The following is a 12,381-nucleotide window of genomic DNA, read 5'->3' as shown; positions in this document are numbered from 1 at the left end:
ACCTTTCGATGCCTCGGTGTCCTTATCCATAAAATGAGGTGACTATACTTCCTGCCCCATAAGCTTAAATGAGAGAATTAAAAAAATACAGGATTAAAAAAAATAATGAGCACGAGGAACGTGTTTACCTCTGTGCCAGGTCGGATGTTCAGTAAATGTTACTGTTCTTAACGTTGTTCCTGTTCTTGCCAAAATGTTCTCTGCCTTGCCTGCCTCCCTTTCCCCGAACAGCTGGACCTGGGGTGGGGGGGATGTGAATTGTGCTGACGAGCATGCCCGTTCCATGATTCTTCTGTCAGGACAAACGCAGGGCTTCTCTTTCATTGATTTGCTTCCAGATCTGCTGTGTGGCACACTTATCTGACTAAAATTGTTGTTGTTGTTGTTGTTTCAGCTACACGAAAGTGGTTATGACGCTGGCAAAGCCCTGCAGCGCCTGGTCAAGAAGCCCGTGCCCAAGCTGATCGAGAAGTGCTGGACCGAGGACGAAGTGGTGAGCTCGGACGGGACTGGCCCTGCGGTCTGGGTCACCGGGGTGTCTGCTTCTCAGTGCGTGACCTCCCTGCTCCTCCGGGGACTGTCCATGGTACCCAGCGGTCAAAGAAAGGAGACTTTAAACCTGAAAGTTGCACAGAAAGACTTGCATTTTAGGAAGCTCTGTGGGAAGGATGTTCTCCGGTTTCATGGAAAGACAGAAGAATCTGTAGGGTTGGTTGGCTGGTTTCAGCAAGTCAGCGTTTGATGCCTATTTTAAGACATAAGCATTTTTTAATGCTTATTTTTTATTTTTGAGAGAGAAAGCGTGAGCAGGGGAGGGGCAGAGAAAGGAGGACAGAGGATCTGAAGCCGGCTCGGCGCTGTCGGCACAGAGCCTGACTCGGGGCTCAAACTCACGAACCGTGAGATCACGACCTGAGCCGAGTCAGACGTTCAACCGACTGAGCCGCCCACATGCCCCTTAAGACATACGCGTTAAAACCATTTGCTGCGTAACCTAGAGCGGGGCTGTGGCCTTGTTTTTATTTGGAGGGCCAGCAGGATCCCTAACCTGCTGAAGGACGTTACTCAAGAGCAGGTAGCATAGACCCGATGATATAAATGTAGTGGATCTTACATATTCGTCCTGTCATCGTGGCTCAGCAAAGAAGGTAGGGAGATAAGATAGGTGCCCACAAACACAGATTGAAAACCCACGGATTCCTGTCCCAGCCGACTGAGTTCCCATGGAGCTACATCCCCATCTTGTGACTTCTGGAAGGCGTTGCTGTCAGAGACTTACAGACTGCTTGTGCTCTTGCAGATACGGTCTCGTGTTTGCGTGTTACGGCTTGACGTTTGCCCTTTAGGTTGAAAGAAACGAAGATGGCGGCTGTCACTGGTAGACCTGTCGATTTTAAGTTCCTCGCCTGTGTTCTAAATCTGCTAAGAAAGCGTGCTTAGAAGCTCTTGGTGCTTTCCTGATCTCGCTCTTTTGTTTATTTCGGCAATATTTATCGAGTACTTGTTGTGTGCCGGGTGCTGTGCTAGGAGCCGTACCAAGAACAAAGGTCCCTCCTCACGAGGCTTGTGTTTGTTTTCAGAGGAGAGACCGTCTGTAAATCAATATTTGTTAAGTGGCGGTACACACACGTGCTGGGGAAGACGGAGTAGGCAAGGAGGATGGGGAGTAAGCTGGGTGAGGGGCTGTGTGGCAGAAGGGGCTGAGGAAAGGCCTGGTAAGAACCATTTGAGCAGAGGTGAGCCTTTTGGATCGGGGCCCTACGGTGAAAGCGTGGCCGGGAGAGAGAACTCCGGGCCCCGGGCGCGTTCAGGACGGAGGCAGGCATGTGTCTGCGGGGAAGGGATAGTGCGGGGATCGGGCGCGGCCTGCGGACCCACGGTCGGTGCCTCGTTCTTCGCTCTGCGTGGGCGGATTCTGAGCAGAGGGTACCATCGTCTGCTGGCGGGCGCCCTCTGGCCACTGAGTCGCAGGTGGGCTTCCGGGGCCATTGCGAGCATCCGGGCCCGAGACCGGTGAGCAAACAACACGGTGGCAGTGCCGGTGGGAAATGGCGAGACCCTGGGTGCACATTGGAGCAAGAGCCAAGGCGATTGTTCGAGGAAAGGCCACGTGGGGGTTGGGCAGTCAGGGGCAAAGCAGGAGACGAGGAGGTAGCAGGGGCGGACTGAAGCGGCCCCTGAAGGCTTGGTCGGGAGAGAGCTTTTTCATAGCCCGTTAACACTTGCAGCTTATCAGACGCATGATGAGGTTGGTGCTGCTGTTTAGAAATTAAAAGTTTAAAACCTTTACACGATCAGTAAAGAGTTGGGGGCATCTTAAACATCTGTTCCTGTTCAGACACTGGCAGAGTACACACGTCACATTCGTTTCTTTTGTAAAGTCCCGTGGATGTGGTTTTCGCTGTGGACCCATTTCTGTGACAAGGAGATCCGACTTGTGACTGATGAAATTTTAAAGTTCCTCAGGAAGTCTTGGTGCCAGAAAGATGTGAGGAGGTGAAAGGATGGAAGGAATGTGTGAAATGCCCCCAACCCGGAGACCCCATCAGCGCCCACGTGCCCCGATGCCCTTCTTGTTCCTTCCTTTGCGCTGACGCCCCGGGGCTCCTCAGCGGCCGGGCGGCCAGGCACTCTCACTCTCCCTTCCTGTCTCCCAGACCTCTCGTTCGCTCTGGAATTTAAAGACTCCCACTTAAAAGAAAGCTGCTTTCCTTTTCCTGCTGCACTCGCTTCTCTTGGGCACAATGTGAACCGTGTCCCTGCTGTCGGCAGCCGGTGGGAGGGAAAGGGGAGTCTTACGCATCAGAAAACGCTCGGCTTTATTTTAAAAAGTGAAGCACGACTCTAGGCGGACATGATAATGATCCGTAACTGCATAAGTCCTTGTCATTGGGCTCATTTCTATCACGTTTGCTTCTTGTGTCGGTGTAGGTTTTGAGAAGTATGTTGGCAGGCCTCCGGCCCTTGCAGAACTCAGAGATCAAATGGCCGTCCCCTTATTTATAGGAAGTTAAGCTTCATTTTCTAAAACCTCAAAAGTGAATGGGAAAGAGGGATGGAGTAATTGAGAGGCTGAAGGGAGCCTCTCAAATCTTGGACCAGCTTGACGTGGCAGCGAGGCACCATCACTGGTGAGCCCCTGCCCTGGCCTGGTTTTGGCTGCGAGAGCATCACCCTCTGTGTGTGCGGCCTCTTCCCTGGAAGTCCCCTCATTTCCCGCCCCAGCACTCAACAGGAGTAAGCAAAGCGTGTCCCGACTAAAGTAAGTACGTGGGCCTACCCCTCTTCTTTTTCCCCTCCAAGTTTTCTGTGTACCTGGACGTCTTAGTTATTTTTTAGTTTATTTATTTTGGAGGGGAAGGGGCAGAGAGAGATGGGGAGAGAGAATCCCAAGCAGGCTCCACGCTGTCACCCCAGAGCCCCAACGCGGGGCTCAAACCCACAAACGGTGAGATCGTGACCTGAGCCGAAATCCAGAGCCAGACGCTCATCTGACTGAGCCCCGCAGGCGCCCTGACATTTTAGTTATTTTGAAGCGTCATTGCCTCCAGTATATCCACTTGATCTAACTGCAGCAGCGTCGATGAAGTTGTTTTCCTTCGCGTTTATATGAACTGGACACTCCTGTGTGCAAGGGTTGGTGGAACGAGCACCTGACAGTGCGAACCCCTGGCCGGGCTGGGAACACGCGGCCCCTGTGCGTCCTGGCTCCTGCGGGTGCGCTGCTCCCTGACCAGACAGATCTCTCCCCGTCTCGCCAGTGACACCCGCACTGCTTTTCACCTCTCTTTGAGGTTCAGGGCCGTTCCCGGGCCCAGCCCGCTGTGATCGCGCCCTCTTCTGAGCTGTTTCCCCAGTTTGCAGCGCTTGTTAGCAGCCTGCCCCTGGCTTTTTCCCGCCCCTTCCTCCGCTCCTCCTCACAGGCTTTACTTCTGAGTTGATTGCCCTCCTAGTTCATAAACTTAAGAGCAGGGACTTAACTGATGGGGTCTGGTAGAGACTAATGTCTCTAAGAGGGGCTTGAAGAATGTTAACAACCCTTTATTCAAGATTATTGTTTGTAAAGATTTTTTTTTTAATTTTTAAAAAATGTTTATTTTGGGGACACCACCTGGGTGGCTCAGTCAGTAAGCGTCTGACTTCGGCTCAGGTCATGATCTCACGGTTCGTGGGTTCGAGCCCCACATCGGGCTCTGTGCTGACAGCTCAGAGCCTGGAGCCTGCTTGGGATTCTGTGTCTCTCCTCTCTCTGTGCCCTTCCTCCACTCATGCTCTGTCTCTCAAAAGTGAATAAAGATTTTTAAAAAAATTGTTTTAATGTTTATTTTTGAGAGAGAGAGAGAGAGAGAGAGAGAGAGATCGCACATCTTCCAGGGAGGGACGGTGGTGGGGGGCAGGGGTGGACAAAGAATCTGAAGCAGGCTCCGCCCTGACAGCTGAGAGCCCGACATGAGGCTCAATCCCACGAACTGTAAGATCATGACCTGAGCCAAAGTCAGACACTGAACCCACTGAGCCACCCAAGATTCTTTAATTAAGATCGTTCTGGGGCTTCAGCTCAGGTCATGATCTTGAGGTTGGAAAGTTCGAGCTCCGCGTTGAGCTCTGTGCTGACAGCTCGGAGCCTGGAGCCTGGAGCCTGCTTTGGATTCTGTGTCTCCCTCTCTCCTGCCTCTCTCCCACTTGCACTCTGTCTCTCTCTCTCTCAAAAGTAAATATTTTAAAAAGTAAATATTAAAAAAAATATTTAAAAACAAAGTAAGTATAAAAAAATATATAAAAAAAAAGATTACCTTCACTCTAACATTTTAAAACTTGTAATAGTTAATAATTATGCATCAGAGAAAAACTTTTACATGTGCTCAAAGCTGACCTTAAAAGTTTTACCTTTGGAAAAAATTTCCCATATTCTTTGTGATAACACCACCCAATTTCTTCATCCTGGGTCTTTCAGATATTAACTAATTGTTGAGATTTTACCTCAAAATTACACAGTGAGAGGCTTTTCATTCTACATTTTCTCTCAGTGATTCCTTTGACCGCTTGTGTATCTATTGGTACGGTGTTTCTTTTTATATGTTATTATTTTTTTAAATGTTTATTTATTTTTGAGCGACAGAGCGTGAGCAGGGGAGGGACAGAGAGACAGGGAGACACAGAATCTGAAGCAGGCTCCAGGCTCCGAGCTGTCAGCACAGAGCCTGACATGGGGCTCAAACCTAGGAGCTGTGAGATCATGACCTGAGTCAAAATTGGATGCTTAACCAACTGAGCCACCCAGGCGCATGCCCCTATAGATATGGTATTTCTTACTGAAGTTTCTTTGGGGGCTGAAATACTTTATTTTTTATTTTTATTTTTAAAAAAAATTTTTTTTTCAACGTTTTTATTTATTTTTGGGACAGAGAGAGACAGAGCATGAACGGGGGAGGGGCAGAGAGAGAGGGAGACACAGACTCGGAAACAGGCTCCAGGCTCCGAGCCATCAGCCCAGAGCCCGACGCGGGGCTCGAACCCACGGACCGCGAGATCGTGACCTGGCTGAAGTCGGACGCTTAACCGACTGCGCCACCCAGGCGCCCCATGAAATACTTTAAATCTTGGGGAATGGCTACCAGATTTGGGCCAATTTCTGTCAAATTCTAGGCCAGAAAGTGACAGTTGAGCTCTGCTTTAGTGGAATGAGTGAGAAGCTCCTTGGTAGCTAGCTCAAGGCAGTCTCTCAGGCTAAATAAACTGGGTCAGATCAGAGAGGCAGTTGCAAAGAAATGCTAGGTCAGTTGGATGGAACCAAAGTGCACGGCTGGCTACTGCGTTTGGGAGTTGTACTGACGGTTAACCAGTTTCACTTACGTTATGCTAAAAATATTGTTCCGTATCAGGGAGCCATTTAAATGAGTAGGACTTAGGAAGAGAAAGAGGAGAAAAATACTGATCAGAACTTGTTAAAAAAAAGAAAAGAAAAAGTAAAAGAAACTCTGGATTATTAGGTTTTTAATTAAACATGATGAACACATTCAAATCTACCACAAAGGCCCCAGGCTGAACTGCACCTAATCGAAACAGATGAAGTCACCCTTCCATGCTCGGGTAGTTATTAATTCCGCTTATTTATGCACGTGAGCCGAAGGTAGCATTTGCTGTGCTTGCCGTTGCTTATTGCGCTGGGATTCCATTGCTGCTGGCTGCTGTGCTCTTAATTAGCATTCAGCTGTTGATTATGGAAATGCTGGGGATGCTAATTGAATTCTTTTTAAAATTCAGGGCCTGCATTTTCCTTGTGGAGTGTGGCCTGACTTGCAAGGTTGTAAGGTTGGGTGCTGCACCGAGCTGCACGCTTCACCCTTTGCTTCCCATCCACTTGGCCAGGTTTGTTTGGGACGTTCTTTTCATGTCCAGGTGGCTTTCAGCAAAACTCCAGGTGTTGCCTGAGGTGAAGGCTTTGTTGCGTCTGGTGTTCCCGCAGGGGATTCCGCGTGGTCATGGGTAACTGTAACTTTTATCTGGAAATACGCTTCCCTTTCAATATTGGGTATCAGCGTTGATGTCCTACATTGCGTGAACAGCCTAGATACGAATGATCTCTGACATTTTTATCCAAAGATAGTTCATCCCTGGTGCGGTGATAAACTTTAACTGGTCGTGTACATGGATTTACAAATTCATAAATTTTAAAACGTCTAAGCTGTCCTTCAGCATAAAGCTCAGTGTTATCATAAACGCAAACGAAAATCCTTCTTTCAAAATTGACATGACGTGCCAAACCAATTGTCTGAATATTTGTAAACCAATGAACCCGTGTGGCTGGTCAAGGAATGATTGCCACAGACACACACAGCTGTTTGAGGGGTGTCTCTCCCAGCAGCGTCTTCAGACGCCTCTGTTGGGCCCTTTTTGGAATGTCTGCTCAAGAAAACATTGTTTTCCTTGCTCGCTCTTTTCAAGCCAGGCATCTGGATGTACCAGAAGACAGAGCTGCTTAGTGGGGCAAAAATACAATGAATTTTATTTGCTGTTTGTGTGGCAGCTGTAGAAAATGGAATCCACAGCAAAACCAGAGTTAAGGTCCTATATAGCAGCAGGAGGTTTTGGAGGTGAAAGCAGAGATGGGGATGATGACAGGGGAAGAGAGCCAGCCCTCCTCAGCCTGCAGTTACCATCGTGTGAGTTTTAAGATGTCCATAATCTCAGTGTTTAGTATTAAATTGTGTATTTTCAATATAAGGGAAGCCTTAATTGTATGGTTGGTATTGATTTTTAGAAATGACCAGGTTTCTAGAGTTGTTGGGCATTTTACATAGTCATTCAAAAAATGTTGGTGATAGGAGGGTCCTGTCGGTCATCTAATATGAACCCATTCATTTTTTTTCTCTTGTAAATTTTATGTGCATCCTCTCTGTTGTTAGGATATCATTACAAAATCATTACAGGGGAGTTGAAACCTCACTACCATCTCAGTCTCTAGGTTTCCTGCCCTCTTTGTGTCTTTGTTCCTGTATGTACATTGGTTTATGTGTTTGTAAACTTACGTAAGTTGAATCGTTTTATTGGAATTCTCACTTTCATAAGAAATCTTAATCTGAGAATGTTTACGATATACCCAGAACTTGGACTAGAGATACCTTTCTATACCTCTGCAACACAGAATAGGTAGTTAGTAAATTTTAAATTGAAGTAGCTGTTTCTCTCAACTGATTACCCTTCCTCTAATTTTAAATTAATTGGTACTGCCTCTTACAAACAACTTAATTCTGAGATAAGAGGGTAGGGAAGATAAGTAGACATTTTGGCATATTATTTACACATAAGTTACATGCATATATACATATATACACACACACACACACACACACACACGTATTTATATATTATTACTCATGTTATGTGTTCCTATGGTCCATAGCAAAAATCAGTCCTTGGTGTTAAAAAAGAAAAATAAAAGGGTGCCTGGCTGGCTCAGTCAGTAGAGCATACACCTCTTGATCTTGGGTTTTTAGGTGGGAGCCCCACATTGGGTCTACATAGAGATTACTTCAAACAATAAAATCTTTAAAAAATAAACAAGTCAATAAAAGAGGAAAATATAGATACAAGTAAAATTTGTACAATGCTTCAAGTATTAATGAGATTGAACTAATTTTCCTATGATTGGCGCCCATCAGCCTTTGAATCAAACCCTTTTTTAAACAAGTCAATAGTGTGAATAGAGTGGAGTATATTACTGCCAAGTCCATTCGAAAATGAGATGGTGAATTAAAAATCAATTATATGTGTGGAAGAGTTGGTGTAAGGCAATCAATTTTGTCAGTTAGTTTGCAGGAAGGCTCTACTGCATAACAACCTGTAAAGAGAGACGTATTTTAAAATCCTTTAGTAAATGAGATAGGCTGAACATTAGAAGGAGAGAGATATTTCAAAAATTTATTCCAGTATTTCATGTCAATAGAAGTTGCCTCTGGGTTAAATCTACAAATTCAGCCATGACCTTGCATTTCACATACGTGGCTTTATTGCTTTCTAGGCTTCCTCTTTAAACTGTGGTCAGAGAAGGTAGTATGCCTGTTTTTCTAAACAAGGCCTTTCTTTTTCTCATTTTCTTTAACCAGTATGTTTCTAAAGTTCCTTACCCCCCAGCCCTGATACTAGGTAATTTTGTTTAAAACCAACAGTAAGTTGTGCTGTTCTTGGGCTCCAAGAGGCAGTACCAATTTAATTTAAATGTGTGTGTGCATGTTGGTGCGTGTACATGTTCAGGCCTTAGGGCAATGAGGAACAGCACAGAGACCTGGGAAGTAACCCCACACTGCATGCAGGCACACCCCAAATTATTCCTTGCTGCTTAGGATAACCTTTTAAAATCAAAGAGCAATTTTCCTGGGACATTTTTCATTTTTGCTTGAAGTGGGGGAGTATTGGGGGGAATCTTCAGCTTGAAAGATTAATAAATACTACAGCAGTGGGTTATTGAAACCATGTTTTCCATCTCATTTCCAAGGGCGTGTAAAAAAAAATGGCGACAGCATACACTTTCAGCCACTCTCCGTCATCTTTCTCTGTTCGTTTAAAAAATGAGAACAAGACACAAGGGGACTTGAGAGATTGCATTTGTTCTCCTGTAGACAAAGTGGTTATTTTATAAATGAAGAGGATGGAAAACCCTTTCCTTCTGCAGTTTCTTAGCAACAGAGCTGGAGCCAATTTTAATGTGTATGCATGGAACATTCTGTGTATGGTGACATTGGAGCCGTACGTTTTCACAGGTGAAACATACTGTGTTAGTCTGGTAACTGGAGTTCATTGTGGGGGGAAGGAAACAGGAGGTTAAAAAAAAGGAACCCCCCGATGAGAGGAAGTAACTCTTTTAAACTGTCTCCTCTTCTCTGGCATTCTTGTGTCTTAAATCTAAATTCTCTCTTAGGTAGAAGTCACAATGGCCTTGGTAGCCCCCTAATTGCTCCCTTCACTGGAGTGCCAGCGTACTTTTTTTTTACATTTCCTAGTAGCGTTTTGTCGTTGTTCTTTCCTCCGCCCCCACCCCGCATGCTGTCAAATGACACTTTCCACTGATATTTCAGAATTTGCTTTAAGACGTGTTTCCAAAGTACTTCATACGGGTGAATTCCGGTGCATTTTCCACATTCGTAAGGCAAAGTGCCGAGGTGTTGGGAAGCAAGAGTGTGTTTGGTGGTCATAGAGGAGAACTTCCCCCAGTTGGCCTTACCGGCTTAGCACTCAGGCCCACGGCTGGCTGGCTGGCTGGCTCTGTTATTTCTTGCATCTGGTGTTGGGGCTTGCAGGTGGCAAGCCCGCTCATTCTCCGTTACCGTCGATCCTGTGTGAACGTGAACGTGGGATGACCCTTCGTGTCGCTCACCGGGTTACTTACTCAGTTCTGATTTTAGATTGCTGTTCGAAGTTCACCCGTCCATTCGTTCCGCAGGTGTGGACGGACCACCAGGACGGCGCTCTGCCAGGCGCCCTTCTGGGTGCCGGTGATGCGGCCCGGAACGAAACAGGCAGAAATCCCTGCCCTCCTGGAGCTGACGTTCCAGTGGGGGAGACGGGTTAAAACAAGATCACCCGGTAACACACCCAGCGTGTCAGCCACGCGCTGAAGAGCTGGGGAGAGGGGAGGTCCGCCGCGCTGGGTTGTGACGGCAAGTGTGTGTGGGGACTTCCACGAGGGGCTAGGAAGTCTCGAGGTCAGGGCCTCTGGTTGAATTCTCCTTGTATCCCCAGCACAGAGCCCAGGGCCTGGGATGTGGCGGACGATCCGAAGCTACTGTGTTGACTGGGTCGGATGGAAGAGAACCTGAGTGGAGGTGGTTGACCCCCCAGGGCCTCGCAGCACCGAGTAGAGTCTCGGCCCCTTTGGCTGAGCTCCCCGCTGCCGCCTCGGGGGCTTCTCCTCCGAGCCCACGGCCGGTGCGCGCTTTAGCTCCAGCAGAGCCGACTGGACGTGTCCCGTTCTTTCCTTCTCGGTGGCTTCCCTTGGAAGAAGCAACCAACCCCGTCCGCGTGTGTGAGGTTTCATTCTCTGGACTCCAGCGGGGAGAGCTCCGTCTTGCCAGCGTCCCTTCATACTTGATGTGTGGTTGCCATGTTGGCCGTGGGAGAGCGAGCGATGGTGGGGAGAGGAGGACAGAGCCTCAGGAGACGGCCTGGTGTGAGGTGTGGCTCCTCGGACTAACCCGTCTTCCCTCACCACCCATCACGCATTTGAGAGCGGAGTGACCTGTTTGCACATCTCTTTCTTCGGGCCGGCTGGTGGTTCGGGGCGGTCTTTTTAGCGACCGTGGTACGTGGGTGAAATACGCCTCGCCTCTCAGGTTTCCCCCGAACCTCTAGTGTGCCTCCCTGTTTGGTCACTTCTAGAGTATTTTCTTCCCGTTTAAAGGGCTCGATCCCCTGTCGTTGATCCCAGCAAGAGGAAACAGAAGAACTGTCAAATAAATATACCAGGGAATTAAGGAAAGAGCAAAGCAAAGTTGTAAGGAAAAAGACAACCGAACTGAGAGAACAGAGCAGAATGGCTGGAGGCCTCCGTGCGGCCCGAGGGCTGAGGAGTGTGCCCACACCGGGTTTCATAGCTAAGGTGTGCGTCTGGAACCTGGTTTGTTTGTTTGTTTGTCTTTTAAGCGTATCCTCTGTCATTCTGGATCCTTTTGTCAAACGTTCAGAGATCGTGACCCAGAGAACACTGGGAAGGTCTCTGTCCTGGAAATGGGGGAAGTGCCTGTGCCACACCGAATACCTGCAGCTTTGCCGTCACTGTCCGGCGTCCTGCGCGACTCTGCCACCCGAGGGCACGAAGTATGTGGCTGAAATGCAGCGCACTTGAGCTCTGGAGGAAGGGAAGAGCTTAAATGACACCCTTCTCTCTCCTCTCTGGAAGGCTCATTGGGGTGGGACGTGTTCAGAGAGAACGCAAGGCTGGACGACAGTCCTCAGGCCGCCAGCCACCTTTGAGATGTCGAGGAAGTCAGGTCCCCTCCTTGAGCCTTAGTTTGCTCTGTAAGAAATGACAGGGAAGGGAAAGGAAGGGCGAAAGGGCACACTTTGCAACGGCCCCGCAGGTGTGTTTGCCCGGAAATCTGGACCTGATACCAATTTCCTCCTGCCGACCACGCCTCCCTTTCACTTCCCAGGTGCAAAACTGGACTGATAGCTTATCTCCAGCTAACAGAATCATCTCTGTTTAAGAAATCTGAAAGCACGTATGCCCACAGACTCCTGTGTCCTAGTGCTAACTAAGAGTTCTTGGCTTCCTCACAACTGGTTTGTCAGTTTTGATTGTAAATTTGTTTTTCTCATCTTCCCCATCAGCAATAATAAAACAAAACCTCTGGACCCCAGAGATGCATGTTAACAAGTGTTAAAGGCTCTCCCAGAGCCAGAGGGAAGGGTGATCTGTCACCAGTGGCTCCGCTCTGTGTCATTTCAGTCCCTTTTCTCCTCTCACGAGCCCCCATCTTGTCTGGGAGCCACTGTTCCTGAAGCCTATGCAGGCGTTACCCACTTGCAAATAAGCCACTTTCCAAACAGGCACTTTCAGCCTAAATTAATCATTTTCTTTTTCCATCTAGGGCCTCTAATTAGTTAGGATAACATAGCTAGCTAAGCAGGCTTGGTTGTCCATTTTTGAAAGAAGGGTTTTAGAAAATGGATTTAACAAGGTGTTATTAAGCACAGATGTGGGGAGCAGTTGACCTGGACTCAAAACCCATCTAACATTCATCTAAAAATAAAATAGCTTTGTTTGTGGAAGGCACTGGGCCCCCGGTCTGTGGTTCCCAATCCCTGTGTTCCCAGCGGACCACCACTTGGGACCCTTGATTTCATCAGCCAAAGCTGTTCCAGACTCTCAAAGTAGCTTAAAGT

General features: G+C 47.8%; 1 protein-coding gene across 8 annotated transcripts in view; it reads left to right on the top strand.

Annotated features, from left to right (window-relative positions):
* RERE (arginine-glutamic acid dipeptide repeats) overlaps positions 1-12,381 on the top strand; it is a 424,113-nt gene that overhangs the window by 331,777 nt on the left and 79,955 nt on the right. For all 8 annotated transcript variants that reach the window (XM_043573708.1, XM_043573701.1, XM_043573705.1 and 5 more), the window contains one exon: positions 395-493. In XM_043573708.1, the coding sequence (XP_043429643.1) occupies positions 395-493 (99 nt within the window). The remainder of the gene's footprint in view (positions 1-394; positions 494-12,381) is intronic.

The sequence above is a fragment of the Prionailurus bengalensis genome, chromosome C1 (genome assembly GCF_016509475.1).
Source record: "Prionailurus bengalensis isolate Pbe53 chromosome C1, Fcat_Pben_1.1_paternal_pri, whole genome shotgun sequence".
NCBI lineage: Eukaryota > Metazoa > Chordata > Mammalia > Carnivora > Felidae > Prionailurus > Prionailurus bengalensis.
This window is presented reverse-complemented; position numbering and strand designations above follow the sequence as displayed.